Source organism: Natator depressus, chromosome 23, assembly GCF_965152275.1.
Source record: "Natator depressus isolate rNatDep1 chromosome 23, rNatDep2.hap1, whole genome shotgun sequence".
Classification (NCBI taxonomy): Eukaryota; Metazoa; Chordata; order Testudines; family Cheloniidae; genus Natator; species Natator depressus.
The window spans coordinates 3146540-3164382 of NC_134256.1; the positions used below are offsets into that span (position 1 = coordinate 3146540).

At 56.0% G+C, this 17843-nt stretch overlaps 1 protein-coding gene across 1 annotated transcript; it reads left to right on the top strand.

Moving 5' to 3' along the window:
• Window positions 1-459: 459 nt before the first annotated feature.
• Window positions 460-15072, top strand: LOC141976342 (inositol-tetrakisphosphate 1-kinase-like). The gene is made up of 10 exons (XM_074937288.1): window positions 460-554; window positions 6207-6231; window positions 9315-9437; window positions 10244-10355; window positions 10981-11079; window positions 11878-11918; window positions 13127-13292; window positions 13857-13924; window positions 14300-14462; window positions 14739-15072. Exons 1-10 carry the CDS (start codon window positions 460-462, stop codon window positions 15011-15013), a joined length of 1167 nt encoding a protein of 388 aa, XP_074793389.1. The 3' UTR covers window positions 15014-15072.
• Window positions 15073-17843: the final 2771 nt, after the last annotated feature.

Here is a 17843-nt window from a genome sequence, read left to right on the forward strand (position 1 = left end):
TGATTTCTGGGGCGGGGGCTCAGCAGAAATCTCAGTGTCAGCATTTACAAGGCACTAGTTTGACGGGGTGTAACCAACCCAATGGCACCACAGGCCAGAGGTCTGGAGCTAAGCGTGCATTTTGCGGCGTTTATCACGGCTCACAATCAGCCCCAGACCAGGCTCAGGTAACAGGCTCCTGGCCACGAGTTATTAAGCAACACGGATTGATATTTACGGCGCATCAGCTGATCAGAGGAAGATAGAATTTGCCACCTTGTGTGCACCCTGCCCAGTTCCTGCTCGCAAAGGACTTTGCCACTCGGGGAGGGGCTGGCGCTTTCGGATCGAAGAGGGCACAGGCCCAGAGTCAGAGGAGACAATATTTGCACATTTCACACAGAGGGAGATTTCCACACTGAGAGGTGTGGGGCTTGGTTTATTTATTTATTTTTTAAATAAAGAGACGGATGCAAAAAGATGCCGAGCTGGAGGAAAGGGAAACGCATCGGCTATTGCCTGAACGACAAGAAGAAAAAGAAACTGAATTTCCAGGGGTTTGAGGATCTCTGCAGGTAAGGGAGAGAGTCTCTGGCGCTCAGCGCCTTGGGAGATCCTTGGGAGCAGGGCAAAAAGAGGGGGCAGGTAGCCCAGGGCATGCACAAGGGACTGGGGAAAATGGCTGCACCAGCTACCGGTCTGACTGGCTTTCTGCTTCTAAACCTCTTGCTCTGCATCGCAAGCCTTCATCTAGCTGTGGGGTTAACTGACCCCCAACCATCGCTGCGGGGTCTGAGCTCCACACCCCCTTTCATGTATTTATCCCTGGGAGGCAGGACTGTTATCCCTACTGTACCGTTGGGGAAACTGAGGCACGGAATGGCTTAGGCCCAGATCCTCAAAGGTACCGAGACTCCTAACTTCCAGTCCTACCCATGCATCTCAATGCATTTGAGGATCTGGGCCAAGCAGGGGACTTGAAACCAGGTTTCCCACATCCAAGGTTAGTACCCCAGCTGCTGCCTACCCTAGCAATGCTAGTTACAGGGTCTGTACCCGCTCCGTAGTTTTTAGCCTCACCCCAGTTTGCATTATGTCCGAAATGAGCCCCCAAGCAACATCCACACAGCACCACCAAAATGCAGACACCTCTGGAGGGGAGCATCGCTCATGGCTGAGTGTAACTATCCCAGGACCTTTATAGGGGAACTAGCTCCCACATCCTCCTGCTTCCATTGAACCCTAAGAACTAAGCATTAATTACTGTATTAGCTGGGGGTAGAAGACTGGACGCGTTGGCCGAGGGCCCTCGGATAAATCTCTAGTCAATAACTACGCCCCACAGGGATCTGTAATAGTGACACAGAACAGACGGAAGCTCAGCTGCTAAAATCATATAAAATATTTGATGCTTACGTAGCGCCTTTCATCCGAGGGTCTCTGAGCTGGGTCGCTATCGTTATCCCCATTTTACAGATGGGGAAACTGAGGCACAGAGAGGCCCCTAGGGGACACAGCGAATCAGTAGCAGAGCTGGAGATAAGGCCCAAGAATCTTAATTCTAGCCACTAGACCACAGTCCTCCTAAACTGGTGAGGGATCCCAGGAGTCCTGACTGCCAGCCTCTCTCTGCTCTAACCACTAGACTCCCCTCCCTGAGCTGGGAAAGAACCCAGAAGTCCGGACTGCCAGCCCCCTTTCCTCTAACCCATAGATCACACTCCCGACCGGCGGCTGGCAGCTGGGGAAAGAACCCAGAAGTCCTGGCCATTAGATAATGCGTGCCTCATAAAACTGCTCCCTGCTTTAACCCAGCCCACCCCCTGTAGATCTCACTTCCAACCCAGAGCTGGGGAAAAAACCCAGGAGTCCTGGGACGGATTTAAGGGGTGCCATTTAGGCTCCCAGCACAGGGGTGAATTTCACTCTGACTTTTCTTTGTGTTTTCCCCTCCCGCCCCCATTCCAGCTGCCAGAATTAAAATAGCCCCAAGTCTGTTTTGCACAACAGATGGTGCGCGCTCTAGGCCCCGAGGCTCTCACCTAACATCCTGGCTGGGGCGATGCTCCCGCCTGGCTCCGCGGGGTTGAGCTGCTTCCTTTTGGTTCAGATCAGCTCCCAGCTTGTGTTTTTGCAACATCAGTCGGTCCTTTGCCTCACTGAGGCGGAAATCTGGAACTGGCCAGCACACGCTGCTCTGAGTTCCAGCCAACCCTGCCACCTCAAGGTATTTTACCAAGGAAGCTAATATCATCAGCCTCATTCGGCAGGTGGGGGAAACTAAGGCACAAGATGGGGCAGGCAGGAAGTGACTTGCCCCCATTCACAGAGGCAGGCCTAGAACCCAGGGCTCCCACCGCCCAGTCTAGTGCTCCGTCCACTAGACCACGCTGCCTCTGGCGTCCTACACTCTAGGAAGCAAAGGGACTTTCTGGCCACCTGTGACAAATGTTTCTTGTATCTACAAGGGCCCAAACGGGCCCACTGTGGTCTGGCCTCGGGACCCCTCTACAGCCTCCATTACCCTTCCTTCCCTGGTTTGTCAGATTCCCAGGCGGGGACAGGGGCTGGTTTCCCAGCTACTGTGCTGAATTAACAGAGAGCTCAAAACAACACAACTCTCTCTGTCCGTCCACAGCGAGCTAGCATCCCCAGACTCAGACTCAGACTCAGACTCAGACTCAGACTCAGACTCAGACTCAGACTCAGACTCAGACTCAGACTCAGACTCAGACTCAGAGCCCTGTCCCTGAGCGCTCAGAACCTCACCCCCCATAGGCTGCCCTTCTAGTCCCCCAGCAGGTCTGCTGCTGCGTCAATTGCTCCCTCCCATCTTATGCAACACCTTCCCCCCCTCCTGGGCTCATTCCCTTCACCTGGGCAGCAGGCTACCTGGAGCCATCACCCTCTTAAAGAGCCAGCTCCCCCCGGCAAGTAAGGGGAAACAAGCTGCCCTCGGCTGATGTCGGGGTGGGTCGGGGGATTGGCCCTAGGGTCTGATCCAGAGCCGCTGGGACCCGTTTCCATTGACATCGGATCAGGACCACGGTTTGTAAAGCACTTCAGGAGCCTTATTCATTCTGTGACTCGCAGCAAAGTCTAGAGGCACCAAGCGAGATTGTGCCGGGCGCTTCCCAGACCTCGACCGAGATCAGGACCCATCCTGCCGGGCACTGCCCAGACCCCAACCGAGATCAGGACCCATCGCACCGGGCACTGCCCAGACCCCAACCGAGATCAGGACCCATCGTGCCGGGCACTGCCCAGACCCCAACCGAGATCAGGACCCATCACGCCAGGCACTGCCCAGACCTCGACCGAGATCAGGGCCCCGTCATGCCGGGCGCTTCCCAGACCTCGACCGAGATCAGGACCCATCGCGCCAGGCGCTGCCCAGACCTCGACCGAGATCAGGGCCCATTGCACCAGGCACTGCCCAGACCCCAACCGAGATCAGGACCCATTGCGCTGGGCACTGCCCAGACCTCGACCGAGATCAGGGCCCCGTCATGCCGGGCGCTTCCCAGACCTCGACCGAGATCAGGACCCATCGCGCCAGGCGCTGCCCAGACCTCGACCGAGATCAGGGCCCATTGCACCAGGCACTGCCCAGACCCCAACCGAGATCAGGACCCATTGCGCTGGGCACTGCCCAGACCTCGACCGAGATCAGGGCCCCGTCATGCCGGGCGCTTCCCAGACCTCGACCGAGATCAGGACCCATCGCGCCAGGCGCTGCCCAGACCTCGACCGAGATCAGGGCCCATTGCGCCAGGCACTGCCCAGACCCCAACCGAGATCAGGACCCATCGTGCCGGGCACTGCCCAGACCCCAACTGAGATCAGGACCCATCGCACCGGGCACTGCCCAGACCCCAACCGAGATCAGGACCCATCGCGCTGGGCACTGCCCAGACCCCAACCGAGATCAGGACCCATCGCGCCGGGCACTGCCCAGACCTCGACCGAGATCAGGGCCCCGTCATGCTGGGCACTGCCCAGACCTCGACCGAGATCAGGGCCCCATCATGCCGGGTGCTGCACGGACTCCAACCAAGATCAGGGCCCCTTTGTGCTGGTCGCTGCACAGGCCCCGACTGAGATCAGGGGCCCACTATGCCAGGTGCTGCCCAGACACCAAATTGAGACATAATCCCTGCCCCTAAGCACTCACTATCTAAATAGGCAAAGGGTGGATTATCAACCCCATTTTACAGATGGGGAACCTGAGGCACGGAGAGATGTGCGTGATCCCATGCTTGCAGCATGAATCACAGGATCATTCACCCTAAGGGCACCTCCCTTGCACGTATTGGTTAAAGCCTCTCCGGGTTGGCCCACTAAAGGCCCAGCCCTCCCTCGCTCCTTATCTTATCTCTCCACTTCCCTTATCTCTGGCTTTCCCTCCTCCCCTTTCTCCCTCCCCTGTTCTCCCTCACTCTCTGTCTCAGCAAGTTTGAGGGCATCGACTTGTGATGTTTGTATAGAGAAGGAACGAAAGTCCCTCTTTATTACGTGTAGCAAGACACTGCCTAGATGCCACAGAAGACATCAGGGCGCTGCACAAACCCCCACCGAGATCAGGGCCCCGTCACGCCGGGCGCTGCACAGACCCCGGCCAAGATCAGGGCCCTGTTACGCCAGGGGCTGCCCAGACCCCAGCCGAGATCAGGGCCCCGTCGCGCCGGGCGCTGCACAGACCCCAACCGAGATCAGGGCCCTGTTACGCCAGGCGCTGCCCAGACCCCCACCGAGATCAGGGCCCCGTCACACCAGGCGCTGCCCAGACCCCGGCCGAGATCAGGGCCCCGTCACGCCGGGCACTGCCCAGACCCCGACCGAGATCAGGGCCCCCCTGTGCCGGGTGCTGCACAGACACATACAACATGCAAACTTGCACTGAAATAACAAAATCAGTGGTAACTCACACGTTTTGTCAATTGCATGCAAGTTTGTATGGCCCCTGATGTCAGCATAAAAGTTTCCTAGTTTGATAGCACAATGAACTCAAACGATGACGGATAGCTCAGTGGTTTGAGCATTGGCCTGCTAAACCCAGGGATGTGAGTTCAATGCTCGAGGGGGCCATTTAGGGATCTGGGGGCAAAAGTTGGGGATTGGTCCTGCTGTGAGCAGGGGGTTGGACTAGATGACCTCCTGAGGTCCCTTCCAACCCTGATAGTCTATGATTCTACGACGACAGTTTTATTCCAAAATGACTGTCCTTGCAGATGCCCACCGAAATCTTGCCCCAGAGCGGGTAGGCCGTGTCTTCATGGGAAAGGGTTACCTTAATTCGGCTCCGAAGCTGCTCCAGGAAAAGCAGCACAAACCCGAGGGCGAACGCTCCGGTTCCTGTTTAAGAGCCACATAGGTTCGGTTTAGCTTCCACCTGTTTGGATTTAAGCTGAAGCGAAAGAAGATGGGTTTGAACAAAAATACGTCTCAAGGCAGGGGCTCGCGCCAGGTTAAAGTTACGCCGTTTTGCCCGTGTTCCCAGCCTTTGCAGAGTCGCTTCTGTTAGGAGGAGAAAGTGGTGCTACAAAGCAGGTGTGTCTTTGGCACCGTCCTGGTTATTTACAAGAAACGTACACACAGTCCTGGTCTCCTGAGCACGGTCAAAACAGCAGCGGGCAGCTTCCTTGCACCGAAATTCCCAAGTCTGCCTCTCCAGCAGGTCCTGTGCGCAAGAAACAGCGTCTCTCTGCATCCTCGCAGTGACTTCCATTGGCAGATATCCCGCAACCTGCAGCCCAGGGAAAACACCACACTGGGTGCGGCTTAGCTCTGACCTGCCATGCTTTGGGCGGTAAGCCCCCGGCGTCTGCAGCCTTCTTGAGCCCAGAGAGGGGCTTCATTCCTCCTCCCATTGAGCCTGAAGCAGGGAGCTCAGCCCAGCGAGGCCTGTGATTGGCGTTGGATCAAAGGCATTAGGACCTTTCAATATGACACCCCTTAGGTAAAAGGGTGCCACATTCTCCTCTAGATCTAAGTAGGCAAGGACAGAATTATTATCCCCGTTTCACAGGTGGGGAAACTGAGGCAGGGAGCGATTAGAAGTGATTGGCTCAAGTCTGCACAGGGAGTCGGTGGCAAAGGTGGGGGGGTTGATCCCGTGACCCCTAGACCCCCAGTCCTCTCGGCTAACCACTGGGCCCTGCTGCCTCTCTCAGCATAATGCTCGGTGCAAATCCCTGACTCAGTTTTTCTTTATTTTGTTTGCCCAGGAAACGAGGCTATGAAGTCATTGAGGTGAGTCTGAGCCGTGGGTGGCCTGGGAGCAGAGGTGTGCATGGGGGGGGGGCAGGGGATGCTGGAGGAGCGGGTCTTATATGGGAAGCTGCCACCCCGAAGTTTGCTACCGGGAACTTTTGGCCATGTGCCAGCAGGCTACGCCGTGTCCGGCCTGGTTGGATGGGAGACCTTGGCACACCCTGATGTTATAGGGAGGGGCGTGGGTGACTTGCAGATGAGTCAGTGCTGTTCCCAGTGCCGGGGAGAGGGTGGTGCCACAGGGCATGGTGGGGCTGACCCAGGATGCTGGCGCTAGGGGGCGCTGCGCTTCAGGGAGCGGAGTCGGGGTCTGCACAGTTGTTGTGCTAGAACAGAGGTCCCCAAATTGTGGGGCCAGCCCCCACAGGGGGGGGAGGGGGGGCAGGGAGGCAGCGCCACCCAGCCTCACTCCTGGCCCCATCACCAGCCTCGGCGTGGCTCTGCTCCTGGCCCTATGCCAGCCTCCAGCCTTGGCCCCCTTAATCCCTGCCCGCATCCCCCGCCCAAGCTGCGGCCCCGCTCCTGGGGGGCACAGACAGAGTGGGGGGGTCGTGACCCTCAAAAGTCTGGAGACCGCTGTGCTAGGGGGTCTGGATATCTATAGGGGAATTACTGCGATCTTCATGCACCACGCTGGGGCGCTGGGACTCAGAGGGAAGAGAGCCCCCTACCGAGCTCTGCTCCCTACAGCACCCCCTAGCACCTCATTGGGGTCAACCCTGCGCTCCCCACCCCGGGTCTTCTTGGCCCTGCTCAGAGCAACGCAGAGCTGGCTGGAGGACAGGTGATAAAAATCAAGTGGGGGCGGGAGAATAGGTCAATGGCCCAGCTGCCTGGATACCAGGCTGATGGGCACCCAAGATGGAGCATGCCAGAACCCATCGCCTCCCTCTGCAGAGGGGCTGAGGGTTTAAGTGCCCGTCTTTGTTTGCCTGCTCTGGGATCGGCCCCGTCTGTCAATAAGAACTGGTTTAAACTGACAGCAGCTGGCAAAGTCCACAGAGATAAAGCGAGAGCCGTTTCTGGGTGGCACTGGGTGAGGATGACCAATATGGTACGGAGTCAATAAGGCATTAACTCAGGTGGGTGTGAAAGAGACGGGTGCTTTGTTCGCTGGTGTGTGGTCATTCCCTCCTCTCCCTCGGGTGATGAATCATCACAACTTTCAGATAGCGTGAAGGATCAGAACAATTTACAAACTTACAAGCCTGGGGAGGATTCCCTCCCACCCCCGCCCTGCCACTGAAAGGCTTCCACCTCTGGGGTGGGGCAGGGCAGCTGATTATAAAGAGATCACTCCCTCCCCCCCCCGCCCCACTGAGATGCAGCCACTTCTGGGGAGGGACGCACTGCTTGCTGGCTTTGCCCACTACGCTGTAGTTTTACTTTGCAGGGGCTCAGCAGGTCCTAGAATGTCTGTGTTCATTGGCGACAACTGGGTTCCTAGCGGTGCTGGGGGTGGTGGGACCAAAGGTGAAAGGCACCGCAGGGTCGAAAGTCAGAGGACGCTGTCAGAAGAGCGGGGCAGGAAGTTTTCTCGCCAAACCCAAACATCTCCTGGGGAAGGGGGCCTCAGGCCTGGAATTTCGCTCACAACAAGAGTCAGCAAATAGCCCAGCAAATAGGGGCATGCACCTGACATTCACAGGCCTGAAGGCACCGCTGTGCCCGCCTAGTCTGACCTGCATCACACATGCACCAATCCCGGTTTGAACTTCTGCAGATCTTTAAAAAGAAAAAATAAAAGCAGCAGCCCATCCCATCTTGATTTACAAATTGCCAGTGAGGGAGAACCCGCCAGTACGCCTGGCCAATCGTTCCAAAGGTTCGCGACGCTCCCTGTTAAAAACGCACGCTTTCGATCCCTTCTGAATTCGTCTAGCTTCACCTTCCAGCCGTCACCAGGGCTCAAATCCCTGCTCGGCCTGAGCTGGAGTTGGGGACAGGAAAGACTGAGAAATCATCCCCCCCGAGAAGAGCTAATAGCCTCAAGATCGGAATCCGCTGCTAGGATGGGGAAGACCAAATTATGCACACATAGGGTGACCAGATATTCCGATTTTATAGGGACAGTCCTGATGTTGGGGTCTTTTTCTCACGTAGGCACCTATTACCCCCCACCTCCTGTCCCAATTTTTGACACTTGCTATCTGGTCATCCTACGCACACATGAAAGGGGGTCCATTTGGGAATTTGCCAGCATGCCAGTTAGTGATTACAGCTGAAATCTACCGAAGCAGGTTTGCTGATATATAATCAGATCCAACAGCTATTGAGTCCAGGGAGGTTAGCTTACTAGTTCAACGCTTTTTTTTTTCAGATCAGCTTTTAACTTGAACAGCATTTCTCAAATCAGGACACTTGCTTATTCATAACCAACTACCAAATTATTAATCCTTTAGTACAGGGTAACCAGATGTCCCGTTTTTAAAGGGACAGTCCCGATTTGGGGACTTTTTCTTACATAGGCGCCTATTACCACCCACCCCCTGTCCTGTTTTTTCACAGTTGCGATCTGGTCACCGTAATTAGTACCTAACACATTTGTCACCCTTCCAAGGGTGCGCTTGTCTTCCAGACACTTTGAGGAGTGGGGCTACTGCTCTCTGACTAGGCTGGCCCACCAGGGACCAGGTTCGAATAGTAAAAGCCATGGCTAAAGCAATTCTTTTCGAGCTCTCTTAGGCCACTTTTTACAAAGGAGTTAAAATCTAAAATAAGGTCCTTTGGTGTCTCACTGGAGAGGGTGGACTCAGCAAGGAAACCGACAGCTGGTTATAATGGAAGAACAGAAGGGGGAAACCCAACCTTTGGAATTAAATCTCACCACTTCTTATCCCAAGTCTCTTTTCCAGAGCAGCGATGGACCCTGGGTGTCTCCCAGCCCTGGTAAGCGTGGTGACCCCCTGGCACTCTCTTTCTCTGCGTTTTGTTGGCCAAACATTTCCTAAGGTCTCGGATTCGTCCTGATGAGGGCTGGGAAATGTTGGGATGGGTTCCCGGCCTTGCTCTGGGTCCCAGCAAAAAAGGGTTTTTAATCTCCGCTTCTCCTCCCGTCCCAGATTGACTTGGCCAAACCCCTCTGTGAGCAAGGCCCCTTTGACGTCATCATCCACAAGCTCTCTGACCTGATCCTCGAGTCCAGCTATGACAGCCAGTCTCACCAGCTCATCCGCGACTTCCAGGTAAGGACTTAGTAGATTCCACTAGGATCTTCCATGACCCAGCCCAAGGCCATCCCCTCCTTCCCCACAATAATTCCTTCTTGAACGGGAGCACATCTTTAAAAGAAAAAAAAAATCCCCTCTTGATTCAACAAATGGCCAGCCATGGAGAATCCACCACAACCACTGGTAAGTTCTTCCAATGGCTAATTACCCCTGTTAAAAATGGACGCCTGATTCCCAGTTTGAATTTTTCCAGCTTCAACTTCCAGCCATTGGATTTTGTTAAATCTTCCTCTGCTAGACCGAAAAGCCCATGATCAAATTTCTGTTCCCCACATAGGTCCTTAAAGACTGGGATCTTCTCTTTGCTAAGTGAAATAGATTGAGCTCTTTGAGACTATCCCTATAGGACAGTCCTTATTCCCCTGGCTCGTCTCTGACCCTTCTCCAATTTATCAGCGTCCTTCTTGAATTGTGGACACCAGAACTGGACACAGGATTCCAGCAGCGGTCGCACCCGTGCCAAATATGGAGGGTAAATAACCTCTTGACCGATACTCACGAGTCCCCTGCTTAGGTGCACGTGGTGATCTTTGTCTCCCACTAGTGGCAGCTCTGGTTATAGTGCTCCTTAGTACAGGAAGTGCCTTTTGGATTCCGCTACCCAGAATGCCTAACGAAGCACTCGGATGTGTCTGAGTCTGGGCAGCACCTCAGGTGCATCGTTAGCAACGAGGTGATCAACACAAACCCACTAACTGGCTTTGCGGCTTTACACCTCCCCCGCCCTCAGGGCTAATTACACATTTGCTTTGGTCCTTCAGATCTATGTGGAAACCTATTCCAGCATCATCCTCCTTGACCCATTTCCAGCTGTACGGCTGCTCCTGGACCGATTTGAATCCTATCGCCTCCTCCAGGACTTTCAGAAGCAAGGTATGCGTTTCTGGGGTCTCCTGGTAAAGCCCAGGTGGCCAATATCCAGTTGCGCTCTTCCCCCAGAACTGACTGAAGCAGTCCCCTAACTCGAATCACACACCAGAAGGAGGCGCTGTCGGACCAGAGAGGAAGGATGGCCTGGTGATCAGAGCATTAGCTTAGGCCTTGAGAGTCCAGCATTCCCTGCTCTGAACCATATTCCCTGCAGGGCAAGGTTAGAGAGAAGGTGGCCAGTGTGAATGCGGTGATGACTCACGGCCCGCTAAAGGGAGCTGGGCCCCGTATAGCGCCTGCTAGAGGCATGGCTAAGAGCTTGGCTTTTGGCTCAGGCAGCAGCCATGTGTGGGAGCCAGGGGTTCAATCCTAACATGGGGTGGGTGGGGGAGAGAGACCCAGTTCCATGGAACAGCTAAGAAATCAAGGAGGGCGGGAATGCAGGAGCTGAGTGGGGTGGGGCGTGTGTCTGGGGCTGTGTGTGTTGGGGGCCGGGCTTGGGGGCACAGGCAGGGCTGTGTGTGTGGGATGGGTGGTGGAGCCTCGCATTGGGGTGGGGAGCGGGGACAGCTCACACCCATGCAAACCACCCACTCCCCGCTTATTTCTGCCCCACCCTGCTCTGCAGACAGCTGCATCTTCTCCCCGCCCTACGTGGAGCTGAACAGCGGGACCGGGCGTGAGGCGGTGGCACGGATCCGGGAGCAGGGCCTCACCTTCCCCTTAAGTGAGTGAGCCCAGCACCTCCTTAATCCATGGGGCCTTTATACCTGGGGGGAGGGGGAGGAGAACCAGCCTCATGGCACTAGGTGCTGCTGATGAACCAGAGCACCTGAAACCAATCAAAATACGTCCCCTCCTGCCACCTGTCCTGACACCCAGGGAGTTGCTCTGCACCCCGCCATGCTGGGCTTGCAGTCCCAACAGTGCAATGAGTTTCCAGGCCTCGGTGCTCCCCGGCTCGCCCTGCCACACTGAGCCGTGGGCAAAGCGTGGGCTGCAGCGCGGTGGGGATAACAGCCTGCCGCTGCTGCTGCTGCTGGCTTGTGGAGTTGCTCCTTTGGCTCAAGCAGTAGCGGCCTGTGCTCGAGGGGGACCCGGGTTCAAATCCTGCTGGTCGCCTGGATGGGGCTGGTTCTTACATTCCCACCTAAGGGAACGCTGGCCAAATAAACTGCCGACTCGGGGCCTCATTGACTGTGGGGCAAAGGGAGCCAGAGCAGAGAAGGGGCAGGGGGGGAGGGAAGGGAAGGGCAGACCTGTGCTCTGGCTATTCTGTGTCCATGCACCGCCCCCTGGGGAGGAGGTGGGAGCTGCTGCAGCCCCCCAGCCACTGACTGGGGGACATACTGGGGGGCTCAGCTTCGGTCACACCCCAACGGCTGGGAGGGGAGGGATTTGGAGTAGAAAGTTCCAGGCCCAGGAGCCCCATTGGCTCTTGTTGGATGAGTCAGAGCCCAGGGTGGAACAAGGGGCGAGGCTAAGTCATCTCACTCCCCACTGTCTCCTCCTCTTCCTCCTTCAGTTTGCAAAACCCGGGTGGCTCACGGACCCAGCTCCCATGAGGTCAGTAGCATCGTGTCCCAGAACCTGCTCGTAAAGGGTTGGCTATAGCTCCTCCTCCAGCGGCTAGGCCACGGGGAGGATAACAGCCTACTACTGTGGCTTGCTAATGGAATTACTCTTTTAGCTCAAGCCGCGGAGGCCTGGGTGGCTGCGTGAGAGGTTGTGGGTTTAAATCCCTCAGCTGACCCATTTTGGGGGGTGGGTATAAAAGCACTAGGAGACTTTGGGGTGGGTGGGTGAGAAAGGAGGGGCAAGTGCCCTCTTAACACACCAAGAGCAATGCCAGAGATGAGGGCGGGGTCAGCAGTGGGGCTGCTGGGAAGTTTTCCATTTAAATAGTTTTTGCTGGAAAAATCAGATTTTTAACTACACAGAAAGCAGCTGCTTCCCACCGGAAAAATCCAACTTTTCCTCAGGAAAAAAAAAGAACAAAGAACCTGCCCCCTGCCCCCAGATTTGGCCCAACACCCAAAAATTTCTATTTGGAAATGTTGCCGGGGTACTTTATGGGAGTTGTCGTCTGGGACCTTTATTTCCTCATGCTCTAGGCACCGAATTCAATCTCCCAGGATGCACCAAGTTATTCTCTTCCTCAGCCCCCACAGTGCATCATGGGAGCTGTAGTTCAGCTGTTTTATGTCTCCTTTCTGTCCCATGGGCTAGCTGCCCAGGGGGACTGCATCTCCCATGATGCACCACTGTGGCTCAGGAGGGGAAAGCTTGGTTCATCATGGGAGATGTAGTCCAGCTAGGAAGCCCCACCAATTGAGGTATGAGGCACCAGGACTGTGTTTCTGAGCCCCTCTGTCCCTGCCACCCATTCTCTGACCCTCCTCGTCCTCGTTATGCAGCCACTGGGGTGTGTCTGGACGAGACCACACCTCCCAGCATGCTGTGGGGCCGGGCAGTGGCTCAGTATAGGGCGTTGCATGGAACTCCCCGCCTGCAACAAGTCGGTCCAACAGACAGCATTGCAGGCTGGGAGCTGTGCCCCATTCACAGGCCACACCTCTGGTTCCAGCTGCAACTGGCTGCCGGCAAGTTGCCATGGCAACCAGGGCTAGAGGGAGGCTAGAAGGGGGTGGGGCTAAGGAAGCCCCTCCCCTTTCCCCATCCCTCGAGAGAGGCCCCCTATAGACACGTCCCCGCCCTATGGAGGCCCCTCTGTCTGTTACCCTGCTCTTCTCCGCTCTCCCCGCCCCCCATAGATGGCGCTGATCTTCAACGAGGAGGGGCTGGGGGAGGTGAGCGCCCCCTGCTTGCTCCAGAGCTTCGTCAACCACGACGCCGTCCTCTTCAAGGTCTTCGTGGTGGGCTCCTCCCACTTTGTGGTGCGCCGGCCATCCCTGAAGAACTTCCCGCCGGGGGAATCAGGTGTGTATGTGTGTGTGTGTGAGTGAGTGTGTGTGTGGGAGGGGCAGAGGGGGCACCTGGGCCATCTCCTCCTTTGGGGGCTGGAATTGGGACTCTGTGGTCCCTCCAGCCCTCGGTCTCCCTGCTGAGGCAGCCCAGGGCGGGTGGGGGGAGCAGTTAGCGCCAATCCTGGAAGGGGCGGTTCGGTGCCACGGGCTCCCGTTCCTGGAGAAACAGGGTTGAGGCCCAGCAAGCTCATTGCACGGATGACCATCCGGTTTGCTCTGTACTGAGCTGGAATCAAGCCAGGCAACCTGGGGTGCAAAAGCATTCAGGCGCCCTCAGAGTAAGGGCCAGATCCCCAGCCGGGGTCAACCATCCGTTGCCCCACTGGGGTCAATGGGGCCAGATCCCCAGCCAGGGACAACGGGCATCGCTCGTCAGTTGCGTCAGCGACAGAGCGCACGGCTCTGAGCTGGTGACAACTGAAGCCGGAGTCTGTCTGGTCCCCGGGGCTGGGGAATCTCCCGGGAGCACCCCAAGCCCAGGCGAGCCGGGCTCGCAACCTCGCTCTGTTCCTTACAGCCAGGAGAAGCATCTTCTTCAACAGCCACAGTGTCTCCAAGCCGGAGTCCTGCTCCCGCCTGACTGAGGTGAGTACGGGCGCGGGGCCAGAGGCCGAGAGGAAGAATAAGCGAGCGCCGCAGACAGAGGGAGGCTGGGGAGGGAGCGAATCCACCCCGGGGGGCTAGAGATGCAGAGGGAGAGAGCCTTGCAGCGGCTCTGAGCTGAGGGGGCGCTGTGCCTCAGGGAGTGGGGTGAGGGGCTCACTAGGGGGCGCTGTCCCCCATGCCCCAGTGCGGCGCTAGGGGGCTGCTTTACCCTCTGAGTTATCTGTCCTAGCGGAGGGGGTTTGTCCATCTCCCAGAGCTAGCCTTACTCCCTCGGCTTCCTTCCCGGAGACACCCCGCCGGGCGTCCCTCCCAGTGACTCCCCCAAGCCCATGGTGCTCTCTGCCCCTTTGCCAGCTGGATGAGGCGACCCTGGAGCCCACCCCGCCCTCTGACAACGTCGTCTGCCGAGCCATGCGGGGCCTGCGCTCCACCCTGGGGCTCTCTCTGTTTGGGGTGGATCTGATTGTGGAGAAGCAGACGGGGCGGTGCGCGGTCATAGACGTCAACGCCTTCCCAGGTGAGAGCACGAGGGAGGAAAAGGGGGGCTCAGCCGGGGGCGCTTTCCCCACAGTCAGTGCTGGCTCCTATGCCCCAGTGTTGCACTAGGGGGCGCTGTGCTGCAGGGAGCAGAAATGGGCAGGGCGTGGCCGCTGTTGCTGCAGAGATCTCTTACTCAGCACCAAGGTGCAGCCACCTCTGGGGTGGTTCAGGGCAGCTGTTTAACATGCAGTGTTTGTAAGGGGCTCTGGGACGCCCTGGTACAGCCCGGATGACTCTTTGGTGGCCTCCGCAGGTTATGAAGGCGTCCCGGAGTTCTTCTCAGCCCTCTTGAATCACATCGAGACACTGTTGGAGAGCCACGAGCAGGCGGCCCGGGCCAGGGTGCTTGTGGCTGAGTATTCCCTGCACCAGCAGGCGTCACATGTGGACAAGGCTCAGGAGAGCACCCACGACACCGACCTGAGGGCCCCTTGGCTGGCCAATTCCCTTGAGACCCCCAAGTCGGCATCGGCTGAGAGCAGCTTCTTCACCTTCGCCGTTCTGCCTGCCGTGCTCTCCCGGCACTGACGGGGGTGCTGTCGGCTGGCCTCTCAGAGGGAGCAGGGAAGCGCTGGGCATCCAAAGAGAACAGGAGCGACGTCGTGCCTATCCCAGCGGGGAAAATTCCCAAACAGCCGGCATCCGGAGCCAGCAGGATCTCAACAGGAGCCACCTCCCTGGGGTCACAGAACTGCACCTCCCTGCTTGGACCAGACCAGACCACTGGCCCATACAGTCCAGTACTACACCTCCCTTCCTGTATGGGCCAGCTCAGACCACTGGTCCCTATAAGTACAGCACTGAACCTCTCTGCTTGGGCCAGATCAGATCAGCGGTCCATATAGTCCAGTATTGCACCTCCCTTCCTGCATGGACCGGATCAGACCATTGGTCCATATAGTCCAGTACTGCACCTCCCTGCTTGGATCAGCCCAGTGTTCCATATAGTGCAGACCCTTACCTCCCTGTCTGGATCAGACCAGAGCCCTAGGCCCAATCCCGCTCAGGTCACCGGTCCATATAGTGCAGTACTGCACCTCCCTGCTTGGACCCAACCAGACCAGACACTATGGGTCCGTATAGCCCAGCCTCTTCGCCTCCAGCACTCAGTAAACCATACCCCCATAATGCACGCCCTCGCAGATAAGGACTGACTGTCCTCCTGGACTGTTCCAAATCCAGCAGCAAGGGGGCTGCATGTTCCAAAAACTCAAAGGGGTGGCCGAGCCACTCACCCCCCCTGGCGGGGTGATGGCAAAAATGCAGACAACATGGGAGCCGTGGAGAATAAATCGCACTCACGTCCCAACCAAAGGACTTGGGGTGCTAGGTTGTGCTGCATGCTGGGGCCTGGGGTGGGGGGGGGAAGGGTGATGTCGGGGTGGGGTGGAAGATTGAGTCCCCTCTTATTCGATTCTCCTTCCTTGAAAGGAGTCTCAGCACTGAATTAAGGCAGGGGACTGGCTGCTTCTGTTTTCCAAACCCCCATGGGTTTCCTGGCCCATCCCTTGGGCCATGGGATGCTCTCAGCCTCCTGGAGGGGAATCTGCACCCCACAGAGTGGGATCTGAAAGGGCAAATGCCATGTGTGGAAAGTTTTAATGCAGACTATGAAGGGGGGGAGGAAGGGGACAGAGGGCAGGAGGAAGGCTGTCCAGTGAAGTAGCAAGATCCAACTCACAGGGTTTTAAAAACAATAAAATTAAGATTTATTTTAAAAAACCAATAGAGCTTCCATACCATAACGCCACCAGCCGGAGGTCCTCCCCAGATACCTTTCATCCTGCAGCTCTAACTCCCAGCCAGAAGCCAGGGAGTTTTATAGAGGGATTCCCTACCCAGAATCCTTTGCAGGGAAGGAAGCCCCCTCCCTAGTCTTTCCGGGCGATTGACAGCCCATCTGGCCAATCAACTCTTTTCCCCTCATTCCTCACTCTCCAGGGCTTCCCCTCCACCGCAAAGTGCCTTGCCCTGAATTAGCTTGATCCACTTTGGAAGTGGATTAGACTAAACCGGAACAAGGTGTTCTTATTCCGGATGAAGAGTGTGGAATAGTCAATCTGCTTTCAACTCACACCATCTCTGCATGGGGAATAACTTTCACGTGTAGACCAGCAACTGAGCGCCGCCATATACCAGAGAAGATCGGTCGAGGTCTGTCTGTCGTGTATCCAGACATATAGGTCCCTGGGTGCGATTCCCATGACACAGCCATTCTGTGCCAAGCGGAGAACCTGACCTTGTCTTGAAACGAGTGGTGGGCAAAAAAATTCCAACCAAAACCTTATTTCCGGCAGCTTCGGTAACCCCAAAACATTTCGCGATGCTGTGTCAACTTTGCCAAATGGTTTTGGTTGGGAAAAAACCCGAAAAAGAAATGTAAGGAAGCTGGAAAAATTTGAAATGCGTCATTTCGGCACAAAACCGCTCAGGTTTCAGTCAGAACAAATTTTTTTCCTTCCGGCCTTGTTTTGAAAATAAAAGGGAAGGAAATCCAAAGCATTCAAACCCGTTCAAAATCAAAACATTTCCTTCAGCCCGAAATGACATTTTTCAGCTTTTGAATTTGCCCAAAGTTTTGAAAATAACTTGGTTTTTGGGTTTTGTTTTTACTCAAAATGATTTTTTCTTTTTAACCATTGTTTTGGAATTGTCGGCAAACTGAGAAATCGGTTATTCAGGCCGATCTCTTTGGGACGGGCAGGTAGGGGGATCCGATAGCAACTGTGAGAAAATGGGACAGGGGGTGGGGGTAAATAGGCACCTATATATGAAAAAGTCCCCCAAAACGGGACTGTCCCTATAAAAACGGGACATCTGGTCACCCTAGATGGGCTGCATCAGTGGTGAATCCCAGGGACCCCTTTGAAATTTCTTGTCTCCGCCCCCACTGAAATATACATGTGCTTGTAAGTTTCCAGGCTCCTCCCTCCCCCTGTAAATCTTGATGGCTACATTTTGATAGGCTAACGAATGGGAATAAAAGCCGAGATTATTATTTTGAGGGGGTAGTAAATGTCTGTTCTTGTCTGATGGGGCTCAGGAGTGGAAAGGGGCTGCTATGAACACAGCCAGGGCGGAGGAGTATGGAGGAAAGGGCTGTGCGGGTGAGGTGAGGAGAACTCATGCAAATTCCACCTCTAACTGCTCTCATTTGCGTGCATTAATTATGTAAATTAGCCACCATTTTTAGGCTCCACCTCCTTCCTGGTGTGCTGTTGGTTACCTTGCCACTCCATAGCCAGCTGGAGGAAGTGGTGAAGCCAGAGATCCCAGCATACAGCATCCATTAGCTCACTTGCTCCCATCGGTGAATTAAGCAGCTCCGTGGGGCTCTGATTTTCTTAATGTCCCCCGG

Coding starts and splice junctions, on each gene's coding strand:
- LOC141976342 (XM_074937288.1), top strand. CDS start 460: ATGCCGAGCTGGAGGAAAGGGAAACGCATCGGCTATTGCCTGAACGAC. Junction 6,232..9,314: donor GAGGCTATGAAGTCATTGAG/GTGAGTCTGAGC, acceptor CTCCCGTCCCAG/ATTGACTTGGCCAAACCCCT. Junction 9,438..10,243: donor AGCTCATCCGCGACTTCCAG/GTAAGGACTTAG, acceptor TTGGTCCTTCAG/ATCTATGTGGAAACCTATTC.